This window comes from Dipodomys ordii, unplaced genomic scaffold (genome assembly GCF_000151885.1).
Source record: "Dipodomys ordii isolate 6190 unplaced genomic scaffold, Dord_2.0 Scaffold60, whole genome shotgun sequence".
NCBI lineage: Eukaryota > Metazoa > Chordata > Mammalia > Rodentia > Heteromyidae > Dipodomys > Dipodomys ordii.
The window spans coordinates 8,581,365-8,602,817 of record NW_012267276.1 but is presented as its reverse complement, the minus strand read 5'-3'; the positions used below and the strand labels follow the sequence as shown (position 1 = coordinate 8,602,817).

Below are 21,453 nucleotides of genomic sequence, written 5' to 3'. Positions count from 1 at the left end.
GGGACCCATGGCGGCCGGGGCCGTTACCTCGCTCTCCGCGCTGGCGGGGGACGCTGGCGACGCCTTCCCGCCCGGGAACTTCACGGACCCCAAGCAGCTGTATTGCAAGAACGGGGGCTTCTTCCTGCGCATCCACCCCGACGGCCGAGTGGACGGCGTCCGGGAGAAGAGCGACCCTCACGGTGAGTCCGGGCGCCCGGACGGCTTCGGGTCCCCCCACCCCGGCGGCGGACCACCTGGGCGCGCCCACCGAGGGAGGAGGAGGAGGGTGCTCGGGAGCGCTGCGGCCTTTCCGGGAAAAGGCGCGCGCTGAGCCCTGCCCCACCCCCCAGCCCTGCTCCCTGATTTTCCATCTTCTGCTCAATTGACAGCCAGAAGAAGCGCGAACAAAAGGGGGACAATTAGACAACTCCCCCCGGCCCTCGAGAATAAAACACAGACCTCGGGTCCCGCGTGAGCAGCGCGCAGGCCCCGGAGGCCACCGGCTTTAGGAGGGGGTCACACCCACCTGGCTGCAGGCTAGGCGATAACATGAGAACTTCAGGGTTTACTTTTTGTAAAGAAGAAAGGAAAAAACCCAGAAACACTACCTGTGGTTATAGAAGTAACCTTGGCTTAAATCCGTGGTGCTTAACTTTGGGGGGGCATTCCACACCCCTCCCCCGAGTTCGTTGCAATGCAGATTGTTGAAAACCCTCCTCCCCGGGAGTTTCTCAGTGTGTAGTTTTGTGGGGAGCGGTGATGGTTTGCATCGGTACCACGTTTCCGAGCTGGGGTCCGCCCCTGGAGCCTGCAGAAGAGAGGGGCGCGCTCCAGGCGTGCGCCTTTAGCACGCTAGGTGCGAGGTCATGCCAGCGAGCAGGCTGCAAGGAGTTAAAACTGCTGTATCAAAAGCTCTGCACGCTGCCTTTCCTATTTGAGTTCTAGAAGGGGAATCAGCCTGTATTTGTCTAAAAAAGATCCGAGGCAGGTAAACTGCCTGCCTGCCTGCCTAGCCCCGGGCGCAGGAAAAGTTGCTAGCTAAACAGGATTTCAGCTAGGAATGCGAAATGCCCTTTCATATTTGTCTAGTTTTTTTTAAATGCATAACTTAATATGTGTGTGTGTGTGTGTGTGTGTTCATTCAAGGCTGGTGCTCTACCGCTAGAGCCACAGCTCCATTTCTATTTGATGGTTAATTTAACATAAGAGGCTGGCCCTGGAACCTCACTCTTTACTCAGCCGCCTGACTTAGCTAGGATTATAGGCTTGAGCTGCTGGTGCCCCCTTTAAATTTGCTTTTAACTGATTCACTTAGACATAAAATTTGGGCATTGAATGGGGGCACATTGTTCCATACATGCATGTATAATAAAGTGTGTAGTGTTCAAATGAGTTGGAACATGTCTTATTTCTCCTTCATGATAAAATCTTTCAAAATTCCTTTCTCCTAGTTCTTTGAGCCCCGTGCATTGTCTGTCATCCCAACTCTGTCACTCCTTAGGACTTCTTGCTCTTATTGAAACTATAGCTTAATTTTTATTACTTTCAAGTTAGTCAGCGGCAAAAGAGCCAGGTCTTAATTTTTCTTCAGGCTTGCCATAATTTAAAAAATTACCAATCGGTAAATAGAAAAGATTTTTGTAACCAAATATCGGGGTTAATATGATTTCTGTATTCTGGCAATGAGTAGATTTCACAAACTTTGGCTTTGGAGTTAGCTCTGCAGTTGTCTGCTATGCTACTTCAGCATATTAGGACAAGTTACATAAAGGTTTTATCCTTTTCTGGTATCACAAATGGTTACTTAAAAAGCATGTTTTATGGCTAAAGAACAGAATTATTATCTTCCTGAATAGTTCATGTTTGGAGCGTTACATAGTACTCTTTTTTTAATGTCCTGTTAGTTGCAGGATTTTTTTTTAAAACTACTTGTCTTATAATAAAACTATATGGAACCAAGAGTTGGTTGGTAGCTCATGCTTGTAATCCTAACTACTCAGAAGGCTGAGATCTCAGGATCATGGTTAGAAGCCAGCGGGGGCAGGAAAGTCCCTGAGATTCTCATCTCCAGTTAACCACCAGAAGCCAAAGTGGAGCTGTGATTCAAGTGGTAGAGTGCTAACCTTGAGCAAAATAGCTAAGAGACAACACCTAGGCCCTGAGTTCAATCCGCAGTCTGAGTGTACAAACAACAACAACAAAAACCATATGGAGGGGCTGGGAAGGTGGCTCAGTGGTAGAGCGCTTGCCTTGCATGCCTGAGGCCCTGGGTTCAATTCCTCAGCACCATATAAGCAAAAAGAAAAAAGCCGGAAGTGGTGCTGTGGCTCAAGTGGTAGAGCGGTAGCCTTGAGCTGAAGAGCTGAGGGACAGCGCCCAGACCCAGAGTTCAGGCCCCATAACCGGACCCCCCAAAAAAAACCCATATGGAGGTGAGTGGGAGTGATTTTGAATGATGTGCATTGCATACTATATTACCACCCTTGCAAAAGCAGCCATTAACTTTTTCCTTTTAACTCTGGATTGACTTCTCATTTCTGTGACCCTAGTTTGTTTTTGAGACAGAGTTTGGTTATAGCCCAGGCTGGCATTAAGGCGAGAGCATTCTGCCTGTCTCCAGAGGGCTGGATTAGTTGTCATCACCTGGGTGGGGGACAAGGATCCTTCTAATTGTCCTACAATGCACAGCATAGTCTTCCCAGTCCAAAATGTTCTCACTTCAAATGCCATTAGTGCTAAAAATTGGCATCCGGGCAACTTTATCACTAACTAAAGGCAAGATATTAAAAATGAAGAGATGAAGCCAGGCACTGGTGACTCACATCTGTAATCCTAGCTACTCAGGAGGCTGAGATCTGAAGGTCAAGGTTCAAAGCCAGCCTAGGCAAGGAAAAGCCCATGAAACTCTTCTCTCCAAGGAACCACCAGAAAATGGGAAGTGGAGCTTTGGTTCAAAGTGGTAGAACATTAGCCTTCAGAGGTTGCTCAGGTCCGAGTTCAAGCCCCACAACTGATAAAAAATGAAGAGATGATTAATTACTCATCCAGAGTAGTTCAGCTAGAATTTTTCTTTTTGTAGTACTGGTGTTTGAACACAGAGCCTCTCACTTTTGTGGCTTGCTTACTCATCTGGTGCTTTACCACTTGAGCCATGCCTCCAGCCCTGCTTCTTGATGGTTTTTTTAGAGATGGAAATCTCTTGAATTTGTCTGCCTGGGTTATCCCTGAATCTTAGTCCCATGGATCTTAGCCTAGTAACTACAGACTTAACTAAGTTTTTTTAATTTTTTGGTCAGTCGTGGGGCTTGAACTATGGTCCGGGGCACTGTCCCCGAACTCTTCAGCTCAAGGCAAGCACTTGAGCCATGGCACTATTTCTGGTTTTCTGGTGGTTCATTGGAGATAAGAGTCTGACGGACTTTTTTCTGCCCTGGCTGTCTTTGTACTGTGATCCTTAGATCTCAGCCCTAAGCTTAGTTTTTGAAGGACACCTCTTACCACATCATAGACTGACAATAATACAAACCCAGAAGTGCCTCAATTGGATCCTCTGTCCCCTGCAGTGAAGCATGAGTGTAGTTTGTCTTTCTCACATGTGGAAGATACACTGGAAGCTGACCAATCAGAGAAAGACTGATGAGAAAGAGACAAGGAGAATGGTGGCTGTGGACACTACATAATTTCTCCTTGACAGGACACATCCTAACACAAAACCAGTCAGCAAAGGGGAGGAATAAAGGCAGAATTAAATCAGCTTCCTCCACTAGTTTGGAAAGTTGTGAGAACCCCTGGCTTCTTCCATCAAACTCTTTTGTCCCATTGACTTGGCAACCTGCCTTTGGAACTGTATCTTTAGCATAAGGCTTTCTGCCCACTGTCTCCTAGGGTATAAAAGAAAATTCTGAAAGGCTGATTTTAGCATTGATCAGATTATACTATTCAGTGTGAGTAAAAGTGTCCGTGTGATTTCTTCCCAAAAAGCCAGCCAGAAACAATGGAATTTAGAGGAGTGCTTTGAAGACAGTAGTCTAAATGGCGGGATGTGGCTCAGTACAGAAGAGGGAGCCAGGATGTATACTACAGGTAGGAAGAGAACTTTCTGGAAGGGGATGTCAGAGAAGGGGGCTGAACACCAGCTTCTCAGGTGTTGCTGCACACATGGGTATTCCCTTGAGCTATTTCGCTGAAAAGGGCCACATGTGTTGCTTCCTTATAACCCTGTAAGATCAGTCTAAAAGCTAATACCAGAGGCTCACGCCTGTAATTCTAGCTACTCAGGAGGCTGAGAGCTGAGGGTCATGGTTGGAAGCCAACCAGAGCCGGAAAGTCCATCAGACGCTTTAATCAGCAAAACAAACAAACCAACAACCCAGAAGTAGAACTATGGCTGGAGGGGTAGAGGGCCAGTCATGAGCAGGAAAGCTAAAGGACAGTGTCCAGGTACTGAGTTCAAGCCCCAGCACTGGCACAAAATACATAGAAGCAAGATGTTAGGAGCCACTGCAGGGTGTGCTGCTCAGCTTGTGGGCTGAGTGTGCACCGGCCAGCCTTCACTGATGTCCATGGGAATGGGAAGACATCAAGAATGTCCTCCAACAAGTGAGCCATGTAAGACTTTCAAGGGAACGTTTTATCCCAGGCAGCACATTCGGCAGCACGGGATGGGGTAGGGGAAGGCAAATGTGAGCTGCATATGATCAGCCCAGATGTTGGTGTTAAATCTCTTCCAGATGCTCTTATTTAGGGAAAACCAAGGAAGAAGTGCTAAGATAACCCGTAAGTCATTGCTGGGGGGGCATGCTTTTCTGCTTGGTGAGGCTGAGCGACCCCTGATCTGGGGTGGGGTCCAGGTGTCTGGGGTCTTGTGCAGTGCCTCTGCCCGGGTTCCACCCCAAATACGGCCTTGTGGCTGAGTGTCATGGCTCACTCCTGTAATCCTAGCTACTCAGGAGGCTGATATCTGAGGATCATGGTTTGAAGACAGCCCAAGAAGACTCTTTATCCCCAATTAACCAGCAAAAACTGGAAGTGGAGCTGTGGTTCAAGTGGTGGAGCTCCAGCCTTGAACAAAAATGCTCAGGGACAGTATCTAGGCCCTAAGTTCAAGCCCCAGGACTGGCACACACACACACACACACACACACACACACACACAATTATATAATATATATATATGTATGTAGATAGATATGTATCTATATAAAGTATACAGATTTATATAATAAGTTGTGAAATTCGAAAGGAAGCTTCTCACCCTGTTTACAGGTCTCATGGTCTAGAATCTCAGAGATGTAATCAAGTGGCTGGGTTCATCTGTTGATTTGTTCTCCCGCTGAGCTCCTGGCTACTAGGCATCTTGTCTTTGGGTCTTAACCTCCCCCTGGTCTCCCATTTGGTCATGCACCCAGGGCCCCTCTCCAGTATGGCCACCAAAGATCCAGCTCCTGGAAGACATTTTGTCAGTTCACCAGTGTCTTCCTGGCATTTGGGGAGAAAGCCATTTATCCCATGATACCAGATTCTCTTTCCTGGCTGCCTTTGGTACTATCTGGCAGGTGGGCTCCACTCCTGTGCCTCCAGCCATGTGATATTTACTGTGATGCTGTTTTCTGCAGTAAACAAATGAAGTCACCTCAGAGCTTATTTAATCCTGGCAATCATGTCCTGGGTCCCAGCAACAGAAGGACAATTCATGAGTCACAGATATTACCACACCTTAGGGCCCCCGGAGATCACTTAGCCGCCAAATGACCTCAGCACCCCCAAATGCCATGCCCCGTGGGCTTTGTTGTGTTGATGAAGTGGCACTTATGTAATTAGACCTGGACAGTGACACAACTGCCACACAGCAGTCGCCCTCTAAGGATGATGAGACACCGGTGGCCCTGATTTTCAAGCTTAATGGGCAAATAAAATATTGCAGATGTAATAAGAAAACAAGAGCCGCTTTTTATGTATTAAAAGTGAAAAAAAAGGCTTTATTCATCTATTTGTTGTTTCTGAGAAACTTCTTTAGGGATGTTGAGAAAGACAATTTGAGCCAGGTGCTGGTGGCTCAAACCTGGAATCCTAGCTACTTAGGAGGCTGAGATCTGAGGCTCCCAGTTGGAAAGCAGCCTAGGCATGAGACTCAATAAACCACCAAAAGACCCCAGAAGTAGAGCTGTTGCTCAAGTAGCAGAGCACTGGCCTTGAGCAAATAAAGCTCAGGGATAGCACTCACATCCTGAGTTTAAGCCTCAGGACCTGCATACAGATACACAGACAATGTGGGCACATTATTGGACCACCGTGTTTAAACCACAAGAGGCCCTGAGGACAAGATGGAAAGCATACTGTCACAGACTGCATCTTTTTCCAATTTCAGTGTTTTGCTGATTTTCTGAACACCCTGCCTGGGCCCCTTTTCTCTGAAGTACACATGTGGGGGAAGACTGGCCTGGGATCAGAGCTTGTGATGGAGACATGGAACAAGGCTAGAGCAAACCCTGACCACCTCAGCATATTCTGTCCAAACAAGTGCAGTGTGTGTGACCTAGGCCTGGGCCTTGAACTTTGAGCTTTATTGCTCAGAGCTAGCACTCTACCATTGAAGATCCACTTCAAGCTTTTTGTTTTGTTTTTTAGTTAATTGGGGATAAGAGTTTCATGGCCTTGTCTGCCTGGCTGGCTTCGAACTGTAATCCTCAGACCTCAGGCTTCTAAGTAGCTAGGATTACAGTTGTGAGCCACCGGTGCCTGGCTCTTGTTTTATGAGCTTGTCATTTTCTGGGTTCTGAAATCAAGGATCTTTGATTTATTATAATACTTTGTATTATTGTCTCTTCTCAGTAGTTAATGAGTGGTGTGATTTGTTCCACAAAATAATTTGGAATGATGCTTATTAATGTTGAATTATTACAAAAATACCACTGTGGCACTATGGTTATTTTGTCGTGTAATCTCTTAAATTGGTTCTTACATTATCTTTTCCTACCAGACTTTATCTTTAATAACAATCCTGTACGTTTGGTAATTTATAGCCATTGGAACTTGGAACAGATTGAGAAAATGATCACTGCTAGAGCACCTCACCCATTGAGCCACAGTCTGTGGTTCTTAGAAACCAGTCTGGCCAGGTTCACCCCATCAACTGTGTTTAGTTTGAAGAAATTTGGAGGACTTGGAGTCAACAGAGAGCCAACACTCAGTGTTTAGCTTATGTCTCATTCAAGCTCTGTCTCTCTTTCTGAATAAGTTGTCTTGCCCAGTGTTTAACCTTCATGTTCCGCACATTCATTTACAGGAAGGTAAAGCGGTAAAGGTGTGTGGGTATGTGTAAATGAATGTGAGAGAGAAAGAGCACTGTCAAAGGGTTATTGACTTCTACAAATTAACTTTACCTCAACATTGCATTCTATAATACAATTCTGAACTCTTAAGCCAGCCTAGGGCAGATAAGTCTGAGTGACTTGTATCCCCATTTAACCAGCAAAATGACTGACTGGAAGCAAGGCTCAAGTGGTAAAGCACTAGCTATGAATGAAAAAATTCAAGCAAGAGCACAAGACCCTGTGTTGAAATGCTGATGAGAGGCCCATGGATTAAGTGCTCATTGGCCATGTGCTTAGTTCTCCTTCTCCTCTTCATGCCCCTCCCCCAGTGGTTACTTGGCTTCATGCTTGCTAAGCAGGTGCTCTACTCCTTAAGCCACATCTCCAGCCCTAAAGTTTAGGTCTTTCATAGAGTGGTTTTGTTTTTGCTTTTGTCGGTTGTGGGGCTTAAATTCTCTGGGTCTGAGCTCTGTCTCTTAGCTCTTCAACTCAAGGTGACCACTCTAGCACTTGAGCCACAGTGCCACTTCCAGTTTTCTGGTGGTTAATTGGAGAGAAGAGTCTCACGGATTTTTCCTTGTCGGGGCTGGTTTTGAACCGTGATCCTCAGATCTTAGCCTTCTGAGTAGCTAGGATGACAGGCATGAGACACTGGTGCCAGGCACATGGAATGTTTTATACATAACTAAGTTATATTTTGAAAGCACTGGTAACCTTAGAAGCTAGATTTTGGCTTTTTATAGAGTAATCCATAGAAAAGTGAATTATTTTGAAGGAAAGGTAGTTTCAAACTTGTATTAGCAATTCTGATTTCCTTTAAAACCATTGAAGGCTTATATTGTGTTGTTCTGCTTCTGTGATTGATACCCTTTCTTCTAATGGATCTGTGTTTGTTTTTTTTTTTAATTAACTTTTCCTAGCTGTGGTTCTGCCCCCTGAATTCTATGTAAATTGTTTTGCATGAGAACACTAACAGCCTTCCAATTCATCATGACAGCTTTTGCTTGGCCAACCTGCACTGACATGTGACATTATTGTCTGAGAATTGCTTGGGTTTCATTGCCCACATTGTTGGGATGCTACTATCATCCATCCACTCTCTTGCTCATCTGATCTTTCACCTTGCTGTTCTCTAAGGGGGCCCTCTGCCCCTATTTTCTGTGTACTCATATTTATCTAGGAGACAATGGGCAGTCTTTCTCTGTCCTGATTGTCTATCTCTAGATCTTCCTGTGCTCTTAGGACTGGCACACACCCACAGCCTCAGCTAATTGCAGAAAGCAGTACTTGGCACTAGTAGCTCACACCTGTAATCCTAGCTACTCAGGAGGCTGAGATCTGAGGATCACAGTTTGAAGCTATCCCAGGCAGAAAAGTCTGAGATTCTTCTCTCCAATTAACAGCAAAAAGCCAGTAGTAAAGGTGTGGCTTAAGTGGTAGAGTACTAGACTTGAGTGAAAAAGGGACATTGTCTAAGTCCTGAGTTCAAACCCTACTACAGGTCCTGAACAAAAAAGTGCAAAATCAGAGAATCATTTTGTAAGTTAGGATTGAGAATTGTCGGGCACCGCTGTCAGTGTCCTCTTTGGCTGTGACAAGACGGCACCGGTTGTTTGATGTTGGAATTCATGCAGATGCATAAGCCAGTATTCACAACCCTGTCACACTCAGAGTCTGTGACACCATGAGTCACCGGCTTTGTGATGTGATGTCTGCAGGGGTGGGTGGGGAAGTGGCCGATGACCTCACTCATTCTATTCCTTCCTACACTGAATCATTTTGCAAATAGAAAACAATTCATAAGGCTTGGTTTTTTTTTTTAATTTGATGGTCATTACAAAAATAGGAAATGGAAAGGAGTAAGAGTTGAATAATACTTTTATTGAAAAAATTACATTGGAAACATATGTGATGAGCCCTTTATTTTGAATTAGAAGAAGTAAAATTAGCAGGATGCCAGTGGCTCAGACATCTTATCCTGGCTGCTCAGGAGTCTGAGATCCAAGGATTGCAGTTCAAAGCCAGCCAAGTCAGGAAAATCCATGAGACCCTTTATCTCAAATTACCTGGCAAGACTTTAGAAGTGGAGATAAGGCTCAAATGGTAGATTGCCAGTTGAGTGGGCAAAGTGAGTTGAAATCATGTGGCCCTGAGTTCAAGCCTCCATATTGACAGAAGTAAAATTAATTCTCTGCTATCATATAAAAATTAACATGTGGCATATGTAACACTGTTTAATGCTTTCTTTCTTAGCATTATTTTTCTATTCATAGCTAGGTTTTTCTTATTCCACCAAGTATTATTTGACTTCTTTCCTTCCTTCCTTCCTTCCTTCCTTCCTTCCTTCCTTCCTTCCTTCCGTCCGTCCGTCCTTCTTTCTTTCTTTCTTTCTTTCTTTCTTTCTTTCTTTCTTTCTTTCTTTCTTTCTTTCTTTCTTTCTTTCCTTCTTTCTTCTTTCTTTCTTTTGGTCCGGTTGTGGGGCCTGAACTCTGGGCCTGAGCGCTGTCCCTCAGCTCTTCAGCTCAAGGCTAGCACTCTACCACTTGAGCCATATAGCACCACTTCCGGCTTTTTTTTTTCCTGCTTATGTGGTGCTGAGGAATCGAACACAGGGCTCATGCATGCAAGGCAAGTGCTCTACCACTGAGCCACCTTCTCAGCCCCTTGACTTCTTTCATAGTTATTTCTAGCCTTTGCTACCTGTGTGTGTGTGTGTGTGTGTGTGTGTGTGTGTGTGTGTGTGTGTCTGTCTGTCTGTCTGTCTGTCTGGGTCTGGGTTATGGGGAGGTGTCATTTATTCACTAGCTGAATGGGAACTTGGGAGAAAAAATCCCTTAGATTTTGGAAGTCTAATTGGGTGTGTGTTTGCATTTTGTATTTGATTGAATACTTTTCATTTTATAGAAACAAGTGTGGAGAGGTTTTTTTTTTTTAAATCTGAGTTGTCTTTAATTTTTCTTTTATTATGTGTGGATCCTGAAGCTTGAACTCAGGGCCTGGGAGCTGTCGCTTAGCTTTTTGCTCAGTGCTAGTAATCTACCACTTGAGCCACAGTTTCACTTCTAGCTTTAAACTGTGGTCCTCATATCTCAGTCTCCTGAGTGGCTAGGATTACAGGTATGAGCACTGACACCTGGCTACCTTAGTTGTTTCTTGTGTAGGATATCAATTTTCTTTCGCAGGCCAGCCTGGACTGTCATTCTCTTACTTTGTACCTTCACAGCTGGGGTGGCAGCTGTGTGCCACTAGGCCCAGGTCTTTTCCTTGAGATAGAGATTTTGGTGTTTTTTTCCCCTTGATTGACCTCTAACCAAGATTCTCCCAGTTTCTACCTCTTAAGAACTGGCATTACAGGAGTGAGCCACCACACCAAACTGTTAACTGTGTTAGATATTTACCAAACATGTTTTTCCTCATTTCACAGATATAAAAAAGTTTCTTCCTTTGCCTTTTAAAATCTGGTCTCTGTCCATGACAGAGTAGCAAATAGTTATGGCATCTAGACATCTTCGTGCTTAGAATAGAGGCTCACAGCAAGAATTCAACATGGATCATGTAGCAAAAATCTGAATCCGAAGTGATTTTTAAGAAGTGATTTAAAGTATTCTCAATCAGAAACTTAGGCCTCTGCTATCTAATTTTAACCTTTTTGCCATTGCATTCTATGTTGTTTATGAAATATCTCTGCTGAGATGTAGTACAAAATAATTATTCTGAAGAGTAGATTGAAGATTTTAACTAGCACATGCAAAGATAGAACAACACAATAGAAATGGAATAAACTTGGAAGCCTGGGTCTCTAGAAGATGAAAATCCAGAATAAGTTAGGCATAAAAAAAATACAAAGAGAATAACTAAAATGAGTTTTTTAAAAAAAGTTTAATGTTTGCCAGTCTCATGGCCTGAACCCAGTGCCTCCTGCTGGCTGGTTGCTTGCTCAGCTGGTGTTCTACCCCTTTAACCATGCCTCTACCCTCCTTTTCACTTGGTTATTTTTGAGTTAGGGGTTTGCTTGATGGCTGGCTTCATTCCCTGACTTATGTAGCTATAACCCCTCTGTACATCACCTTTACAATAGCAATTAAAATATGTCTTAAAAAATGAAAGTGCTAAGCCACATACACAAATACATCTCCATGTATCTCCATGTAGCCTTTTCTTTATGGACTCATTTGGCCCCTTTTGGACTCCTCTACTTCAGGTTCAACACTCTTCCCTGCTAACTAGCCACATCTCTCCCTTGCGCCCCTTTCCCCAGCCCTCATTTCTGGCCCAGGTCTGGTGGATTGATTTTCCCCGGAGGTCACTCATGCAGGGGGGCTGCTGTTCTTCCTTATTGTGTACTAGTGCCATTTCTTCTATGCAGTCTCATCTGTATTAGCATGCTGTGGCTGCCAAAACCAAATCCCACTGGCTAGATGGCTTTGGGCACCAGAAACTTACTTTCTTAAATCTTGGAGGTTGAAAGATGAGGGTATTACCAGGTTTCATTTCTCCTAAGGTCTCTCTCCTTGATGGGCAGGTGGCTACGTTCTTGTGGCCAGTTCACATGGTCTTTCCTTGGGGCCTATGTCTTACTGTTCCTTTGTGTGTCTGAAGTTCCTCTTAGAAGGACAGAAGTCAGACTGTATTAGGGCCTTCCCTTAAAGGTCTCAACCATATCACCTTATAGGCACTGTCTCCTGGGTGATTAGCATGTTAACATTTGAGACTTACAGGGATACAGTTTAGCGCATAACATCACCTAAGTAACTGGGCATTATTCCTTGACAGAATAATTATTCAACTGGCCCAGTTGAATAATTCCATAATTAATGGTCCAGTTCCATAATTTGATATTCTTCTTTCTGCAGACCCCTTCTGTTAGTCCTCAGAACATCACACACATGACCAGTCCCAGTCCCTGGGGCATACATCATCCCAGGAGCCGACAGTGTCAAGCCAAGAGAGTAAGAAAGCAGTGGGAAGCAGAAGTGCTAGTGGATTCTTGGTTTCTGTGGATATTAACACATGGGATAAAGGTGTTTTCTGGTAATACAGTTAGTATGCTTCACATGAGTCTTTGAAAAAAAAATCCCAGATGGCTGGGAAATACTGAGAATCAGAATAAGTAGTAAGTGGATACTATAGAGGATCCATAGTAACCTACATATGCTTAATATGTTGATTTCGATAGAATATTTGACAGAATTTCTCATGGCAGTCTTCTGTAGAAGAACATTTTCTTCAGAAGTCAGTTGTTCATAATTGAATTTCTTAGGCCGTGGCTGAAGGCCTGGATTCTGCCCACAGCCTGCTGTGTGAGTCATGTTTTATCGGAACACAACCCCATGTTTCTTTTTAAAATTTATTTTATTGTAAAGATGCTGTACAGAGGGGTTACAGTTACATGAGTAAGGCAATGAGTACATTTCTTGGGGAGCATTGTTACCCCTTTCCTTGTTCCCCCACTAACCCCCCACCCTTGTTTAGTTGCCTGTGGCTGATTTTGCATTACAGAGCAGATACCTCTCAAAGCCTAAAACTTAACTACTTAACTGTCTTACTGACCCCTGGCTCAGACCGTTATTTTTCACAAGGAATGTACACTCTCAGACTTGACAGTTATGCTGAACTCCATTTTTAAGTTTAATGCCAATTTTCTGATAACTTTTTCTTTTTTTTTGCCAGTCCTGGGGCTTAAACTCAGGGCCAAGGCTTCTTTTGCTCATGGCTAGCACTCTACCACTTGAGCCACAGCACCATTTCCAGCCTTTTCTGTGTATGTGGTCATGAGGAATTGAACCCAGAGCTTCATATATGCTAGGCAAGCACTCTACCACTAAGCCATATTCCCAGCTCTGATCATTTATTTTTAACAATAAAAAAAACCCATAATAGTCTGTGGCTGTTAGTGATATTCTTCAACCTCCAAGTCTATAGACTAGATGCATCTCTTCAGATCAATTTCTCTATAGAAATTATTTATTAGTAATCTAACATCAACCAGGCACCTGTGGCTACCTTAGAGTCTGAGATCTGAGGATCCTGATTCAAAGCCAGCCTGGGTGGGAACATCTGTGAGACTCCTTTCTCCAATGAATCACCAAAAAAGCTGGGAATAGAGCTGTGGCTCAAGTGGTAAAGTGCTAGATTTGAGCAAAAACAACAAAACTGAGGGACAGTGCTGTGACTCTTATGTTCAAGCCCCAGGATTGGCACACACACACGCGTGCATGTGCACACACATACACACACACACAAACACACACCCCAGTTAATAAACTAGAAGCTTTCTCTTTGAAAGATTAACAAAAGGGAAGGAGTGGGGAACTGGTGGCCTACACCTGTAACCCTAGTTACTCAGGAGGCTGAGATTTAAGGATCATGGTTCAAAGCCATTCCAGGCAGGAAAGTTCTTGAGACTTATCTCCACTTTACCAGCAAAAAGGCAGAAGTGAAGATGTGGATCAAGTAGTACAGGGCCAGCCTGAGTGGAAAATCCAAGCAAGGGTGCAAGGAACTGAGTGCAGATCCTATTGCTAGAACAAAGAAATGGAGTAAAGATACACTTTATCATGATCTAAAGTAGAAATACGACTTAGTTTTGCAGTGTTGAGGATGAACTTAGGGCCTTTCGTGCTAGGCAAGCACTCTACCACTGAGCTTCATCTCAACCTTAAAAGCATTTTTAGTAAGCTTCTGACCCCTGTCTGTTACCATCAAAATGTCTTCATGCTTTAGGTTAATATGTAAATCAAAGTGATGATTTTTGCTAGACACTTTAAAAGCTAGCTTCTATCTCGTATAGCAGAGAATTTAGTTATTTACATGTTTCAATTCAGCTGGTTTTTCTTGGAAGTTATCTTATTCAAGACCAGGAACTCTTTCAGTGTTTTAATGAGACTTGGGGAAAAAAAGCAATTGATATCTGTTTGGTTACACTTACATTGAATAGTTTCCAGAGTGAAATTATTTTTTGGCGATGCTTAATGGCATATAACTGTAGGCCTTTTAAGCTGCAGAATCAGGGAGAATCTTGGCCTAGATCCTGACTGTTACCTACAAAAGTGGGTGGCGCGTGTGTGAGTGTGTTGATTCTTGGGCTTGAAATCAGGGTCTGGGCACTTTCCCTGAGCTTTTGTACTCAGAACTAGTACTTTACCACTGGAGCCACAGCTTCACTTCTGGCTTTTTTTTGTGGTTAATTGGAGATAAGAGTCTCATAGACTTTCCTGTGTGGGCTGGTTTTGAACTCATACCCTCAGATCTCAGCCTCCTGAATAGCTAGGATTATAGGCATGAGCCACTGGTGCCAGGCAGGTAAGTGTTTTGTTAGAAGCTGAATACTTACATTGGCTGATGGTTGCAGTGGAAGTTCTCAGCTCTCCAGGGAGGGCAGAGAACAGAACTTGGAATAAGTCCTCCTGTGTATGCAAAATAATATCAGGGAAGCCGTCTCAAGTATGGGGAGCCATCTTTTCTCCCGATGGGGAGCTGTAACCTGGGAGCCCATGGATGCGTTTGATTTCCATGAGCCCTAAAATTAGATGCCAATAGTCAGGTGTCAGGTTGCTTTTTTTGTTGTTGTTGTTGGTTATGGGCTTGAACTCTGGGCCTGGGTGCTGTCCCTTAGCTCCTCAGCTCAAGGCTAGCACTCTACCACTTGAGCTGCAGCACCACTTCTGGTTTTATCAGAGATGAGTCTCACAGGTTTTTTCCTGCCTGAGCTGGCTTTGAACCATGATCTCAGCCTCCTGAGTAGCTAGGATTACAGGCATGAGCCACTGGTGCCCTGCTGTCATGTTGCTTTTGGGAACAAGAGTTATATAGCATTTGATATCACCATATCCAGGGTCCAAAATATGTTGAGGATAGAATCTTAGATATGTTCAAACATGTCTACCAGTTAATCTCAGTAGTGAGAAAACCATTGTGAGCTATATTACAAGGAAATGTGTTTGCCAAATTGTGAACTGATATGAGCCTTAATTTATGACCATTGATGTTGTGAATAAGATCTCTAGGAAATGTGTCTGTCTACTAATTATAAGAAATGTTAGTTAGGAACTGGTGGCTCAGGCCTGAAATCTTAGATACTTAGCAGGCTGAGATTCAGAGGATGAAGGTTTGAAGCTAGCCCAAGAAGAAAAATCTCCATTGCCAATTAACCAGCAAAAAGCTGGACTGTGGGCATGGTTGAAGTGGTAGAGCACCAACTGAGCAAGCTTGAGACCCTAATGCAAATCTTAGTACCTGCACACATACAATACTGTTTGCTTGAGAAGCATGGAAAGGAAAGAGTGGAGAAAAGACAGCCTGGGGTGCAGTTGGATATGAGTGACTTCTGGTGCTCCATAGCACAGGTAGGTAACTGTTACCCTGACAGCTGAGGGTATACTTCAAAATAGCCGAGCAGATCTGGGACGTCTTGCATACAAGGAAAGGACAAATGTCTGAGGAGAGAGTTGTGCCCCTTACCCTGACTTGATCACTACACATGTGTACCTGTACTTAAATGTCACAGGGACCTCATAAATATGAACAATTGCATATCAATTGCACATGAAAATTATTAGTATGGAAAGAAGGGTGAGACTGGGATTTAAGGTTGGCCAGTGATTTAAGACTGTGATTTAAGTGCCAGTGGTTCATACCTATAATCCTAGAGACTACAGTTCAGAGGCAGCAAAACAAACAAACAAACAAAAAAAACCCTGAGGTGGAGCTATGTGGCTCAAGTGGTAGAGTAAAAACTTGGAGCAAAAGTGCTCAGAGACAGCATTTAGGCCCCAAGTTCAAGCCACGGGATCGGCATGCACACACTGTGATTTATCTCATTACATAGTGTCTGTCTACTCTGAGCTTTCTTGAGAGGGTTCTCTTTAGGAAGAGTTCTGCTTTTGCATAAAGCTGGGTAATTTTACCTGATAGTCTCTGAGAAACTTGCCATTATCATCGGCTAATGCTGCACCTGGTGTTTCCCATTTCTAACTGTAATTGCTATTTGCTCTTTTTCTTCTTCTTCTTTTCTTTTCTTTTTTTGTGCCAGTCCTGGGGCTTGAACTCAGGACCTAAGTTCTATCCCTGAGCTTATTTGCTCAAGGCTAGTGCTTTACCACTTGAGCCTACCTACACTTCTGGCTTGTTTGGTGTTTACTTAGAGATAAGACTCTCATAGGCTTTCCTGCCTGGGCTAGCTCCAAAGATGCTCAGATCTCAACGTCCTATGTAGCCAGGAATGGAGATGTGAGCCAGAGGCACCTAAAGCCTTCATAAATCTTCTGGAGGAAGCAGAAAGAACACTTGAAGTGAGGTGGGCAGAAAGAAGGGAAGAAGAAAGTAGAGGAGGGAAAGGAAGAGAAGAAGCCCAACAAATAAAGCAAGAACAAGGAAGGGAGGATTTGGGCTGAAGCGGACATTCATGTCAAAACTCCTGGAACAAGAAGGGAGGTGGTCTTTGGGGAGAGAAGACTCCGTGATAATCTTCAGATCACAGCCTTCTGAGTAACTAGGATTATAGGCATGAGCCATTAGCACCATGGCTTCTCAGCATTCTTCTGCTGGGGTTGTTCTCGTGGTAGCACATCTGGGCAGGGCTAGGATGCCACAGTTCATTACTAGTTCACAATCTTGGTAGACTACTTAATTTCTTTAAATACCAGTTTCAGTGACCAATTAGGTATACTAAAGAATAGCAGCCACTGAATTGATACTGCCATGAATATGAATTAGGCCACATAGGCAGAGTATTCAGTATAGTCCTGCTAGATAATAGTTGTTACTCTATTGTTTATCATCCTCAAACCTCAGTTTTAGTTTTATAGGTCATCTGTCCTCCAGTGCTTGCTTGCTTGATTAATTGATTTAGGCCATTGTGGGGCTTGAACTCAGGGCCTGGGTGCTGTCTCTGAGCTTTTTCACTCAAGGTTAGTACCCTACCACTTTGAGCCACAGTGCCACTCCTGGTGTCCTGGCGGTTAATTGGAGATAAAGAGTCTCGTGGACTTGCTTGCCTAGGCTGGCTTTGAACTGTAATCCTCAGATCTCAGCTTCTTGAGTGGCTAGGATTATCACTAGTGCCTGGCCTTCAGTGCTTTATGTATGGTAATGTAACCATGTAAACAAACATTTCAGGTGGTCTATGATTTCTCTTCATTCTGTGAGAGGGTCGGGGCTTGGCAGCGCCACTCTGCGGGTGCAGTGAGCTCTCTAACATATAGCAGAGAAATCCAAAATGGCTTTATGTTTGTATCTAGCTGCTTGGCAGCAACATGGCTGGAAGGCTGAGGGTTGTCTCCTTGATGTTTCTCTTTGGCTAGGTCCCGAGAGCAAAGGTTTCAAGAGAAGAAGCTCCAGGGTACACAGTGCTGCCTATGTTATGCTCTCAGATTTAAATTCCACCAACAAGACAAAGACTTGCTGGTCACTTGTGGCTTTAACCTGTGATCCTAGCTACTCAGGAGGCTGAGATCTGAGAATTGCAGTTTGAAGCCAGCCTGGGCAGCACAGTCTGAAATTCTTATCTCTAATAAACTACCTCCCCCCCCCCACACACACACAAAAGGCCAGAAATGGAGCTGTGGCTCAAGCAGGAGAGTGCTAGCCTTGAGCACAAAAGTTCAGGGACAGCAACCAGGTCCTGAGTTCAAGCTCCACTACTAGAACAATTTTTTTTAATATATGTACATTTATTGTAAAGATACTGTACAAAGAGATTACACTTACATGGGTAAGGTAATGAGTACATTTCCTATCCAGCATTGTTACCCCCTCCTTTGTTTTCCCCCTACCATCCTTTCCTTTTCCATCTCCCCAACTTCTCCCTTCCTCCCCACACAAGCTGTAAAGAATGATTTTTTTTAAAAAGTCTATATTATGTGTCTAATAACAGAGGGTATGTAGAGAATAGTCATCTTCCACACAAGACTCAGAGAAGGATTTATGTGGCGATTTGTACCTTTGATGTTAGGAAGGAGAAAAATGGAAAATCAAGAAAGGTTTTAGGTGGTTAGAAATTCGATTCATTTTAATGGAATCCCTTCATGTTTAAAAATCTTGGAATAACCTTTATCTGCCTCCCCAGGCTTATGGAACCTGCATGTGTGGTTTTCTATAATCCTTGCAGGCGTGGTGCCAGGTTGGCGTGTGGTGCTGTGTTTCAGGACCTAGTGTGTGCTTTATCAAGTCTGTGTTGCCTGGATACTATGTGCAAAATGGAGTTAAAGTCCTACTTTTTTTTTTTTTTCCTGTCGGTCATGGGGCCTGAACTCTGGGCCTGGGCACTGTCCCTCAGCTCTTCAGCTTAAGGCTAGTGTTTTACCACTTGAGCCAAGGCGCCACTTCTGGCTTTTTCTGCTTATGTGGTGCTGAAGAATCGAACCCAGGGGCCTTGCACATGGAAGGCAAGCACTCTACCACTGAGCCACCTTCCCAGCCCCAAGTTCTACTTTTTATAGACAAAAGCAGACAACACTGACAGAGTCAAATAAGAATGTTCTTATTAAAGTGAGAGTGAAACAGAGTTCAGTTCCAGGAATTGTCCTCCCACTAAAAATAGACACAGTTCAGGGCACATCCAGGATTTGTGAAGTCGTGGCCAGTACCCCACATGCTAACAGCACCTCTTTGTTTTTTAATGTTAATTTTTTATTGTTATTAAGATGATTACAGAAGGCTTCCAGTTATATAAGTCAGGTAATCAGTATATTTCTGCTAGTTTTTCCCTCCTGTCCCCACCCACAAGTTGAATAGTTCATTGTCCATGTAGCATCCAGTGAGTCTCACTGCTGCATTTGTTCACCTTCTGGCTCTCCATTTTTGTGTCCTGTTTCTTTTTATATGGACCGTAAAATGTGTAAGGAATATGGGAAAGTTGATACATCTTCCATCTTTTTTTTTTTTTTGTCTGTCCTTGAGCTCTTTCACTTAAGACTAGCACTCTACCACTTTGAGGCACACTTTGAGCTCTACTGGTTTTCTGGTGGGTTTGTTGGACATAAGAGTCCCATGGACTTTCCTGCCCCCGCTGGCTTTGAACCACAATCCTCAGATCTCAGCCTCCTGAGTAGCTGGGATTATAGGCATGAGCCACTACATTGTCCCTCTTTTAAACCTGGATCAGGTAAGATTTTTAAATATAAGGTATCACAAAAATACCATTCTGTTTACAGATACAATATTTTATAGTGGTGAGCATGCGTATTAATGGAAGGTGTGTGTGTGTGTGTGTGTGTGTGTGTGAATGAATGTGTGTGTATGTTCTAGGGCTTGAACTCAGGGCTTGGGCACTGTCCCTGAGCCTTTTCACTCAAGGCTGATGTTCTATCACTTGAGCCACAGCTTTACTTCCAGTGTTTTGCTGGTTCATTGGAGATGAGATTCTCATGGTTTTTTTCTGCGTAGGCTGGCTTTGAGCCCTGATCCTCATATCTCAGCCTCCTGAGTAGCTAGGATTATAGGCATGAGACATTGACAACCCTGTCTTCAAGTATCCTATTTGTAAGAACTCATTCTGGAGTGGTCCACTGAACTTCATTCCCACTTCCACAGCCGTGTCTTGCTGCTGGTGGCTTCCTTTTTAATTTTTTTTTTTTATTGTGACCCTGTTTATTCCTTTGAATTCTCTGCTCAGCTAAGGAAGGGACCCTGTTTCTTCCCAGAGACTTTGAGGCCAAGGAGCTGTCTCCAGCTTCCTCCTCTGGCCCAGGCAGCTTGTCACCAGGGGACACAGGGAAGAACTTTCCTGGCAGGAACCTCTCGGCACTTTTGGAGCTGGGCCTCAAGCTCTTGGCTGGACGTGTGATTTTCCAAAGTGGAGGCTGCAGTAATGGTCATCACGGATGGAGACGTGCTGCCCCGACTATTTTCAGGAGAGTCAAATAAAACTCTCTTGTCTTGAGCACACTTTGAAAGCTGTTTTCCTAATGATTTTACCAGTCAAACTGAATGACTGTGTGGGAAGGCGTAGTTAAATAACTGGAACATTCTGGAACATTCTGGACAACTTCCTTTCCCTCCCACCCGGGGCCTCTACTTCCCCCGTTACCCCCCAAAGCTCCTCCTTCATTGGGCGCACACATGCTGCTCTGTTTTCTGTGCTGGAACTGCCTGAGCAGTGTAATTTTTGTAGATGAATGCAAAGTCTTCAATTCAGAAGGAAGTGCCAGAAACACAAACAGCTCAGCTAATTGGCACTTTCCCCTTGGGGAGGCGCCTGGCCAGCCAGGCCGCTTGTGTTATCTTTGCGGAGTACTTACTTAATGTGGAGACAAACCTCAGGCCCTCTCACACCATCCACGAGCCTTTGGTAAAGAAGTCAAGGTTTGCCAGGAAAAGGCTGGAGTCAGGAGGTTCCCTGTGTCTTAAGTATGTTGGATTGGTTGCAGAAAAGTACTTACTTGAGGCAGCTTCTATTCTTTTGGCTAATTAACCCTTTTCAGAGCCATGCAGGTTTCCAGGATACTCTAGCCAGGTTAATGGCCTCTGACATAGACATTTCAGAGGTGAGCCCATGTGTTGACTGCTAATAAAAGATGTGCATGTGGCAGAGGTCAAATACTTCACTGGCACCAAGTAGGAATTATTGCGTTAGTTTGCGGTACATGCTGTATGCTTTGCCACGGCTCCACTGTTCAGGATCAGTCTTTTCTGTTCATACTGTCATATTACTGCAATCATCCAGTTTTGCAGCCTTTTTAGATTGCTTCTTTATGCATGCATTTATGTTTCCATAGCTTGCTAGCTCTGGGTTCTTTTTAGTGCTAAGCTATATTCTTTGGTGTCTGCATGCTCAACAGTTTATTCGGTGACCCCTGCAAAGACACATGGGGGACAGGTAGTTTGGCAGTCAGCAATGAAGTTACAAGAAGTTCCCAGACACAATATATTGCTTTTGGTGTGGATATAAGTTTTCTGTTTCTTTGGGGGTGATAACCCTATTTTAAACACAAGTATTTGCACAATGTAGCTGGTTTGTTGAACTTCATTTACGCTGAGACAAATTAAGGCCTTGATACGGCATTTTCAAGTATTGATTTATAGTTGAAGCTAACCTTTAGGAGGAAAATAACTTCTGAGGGTGCAACAATTGCCAACTCTGATTAAAAGCCTGGTTTCCAACCTGAGTCAGGACACAGACTCTTTCAAAGACTGGGAAGTAGTTGGTCTCTCAGACAGC

The 21,453-nt window shown here is 44.0% G+C and overlaps 1 protein-coding gene across 1 annotated transcript in view; it reads left to right on the top strand.

Annotated features, from left to right (window-relative positions):
• Positions 1 to 5: 5 nt before the first annotated feature.
• Positions 6 to 21,453, top strand: part of Fgf2 (fibroblast growth factor 2 (basic)) — a 38,914-nt gene continuing 17,466 nt past the window's right edge. The window contains exon 1 of the mRNA XM_013022178.1: positions 6 to 182. Within this exon, the coding sequence (XP_012877632.1) occupies positions 8 to 182 (175 nt within the window). The 5' untranslated portion in view covers positions 6 to 7. The remainder of the gene's footprint in view (positions 183 to 21,453) is intronic.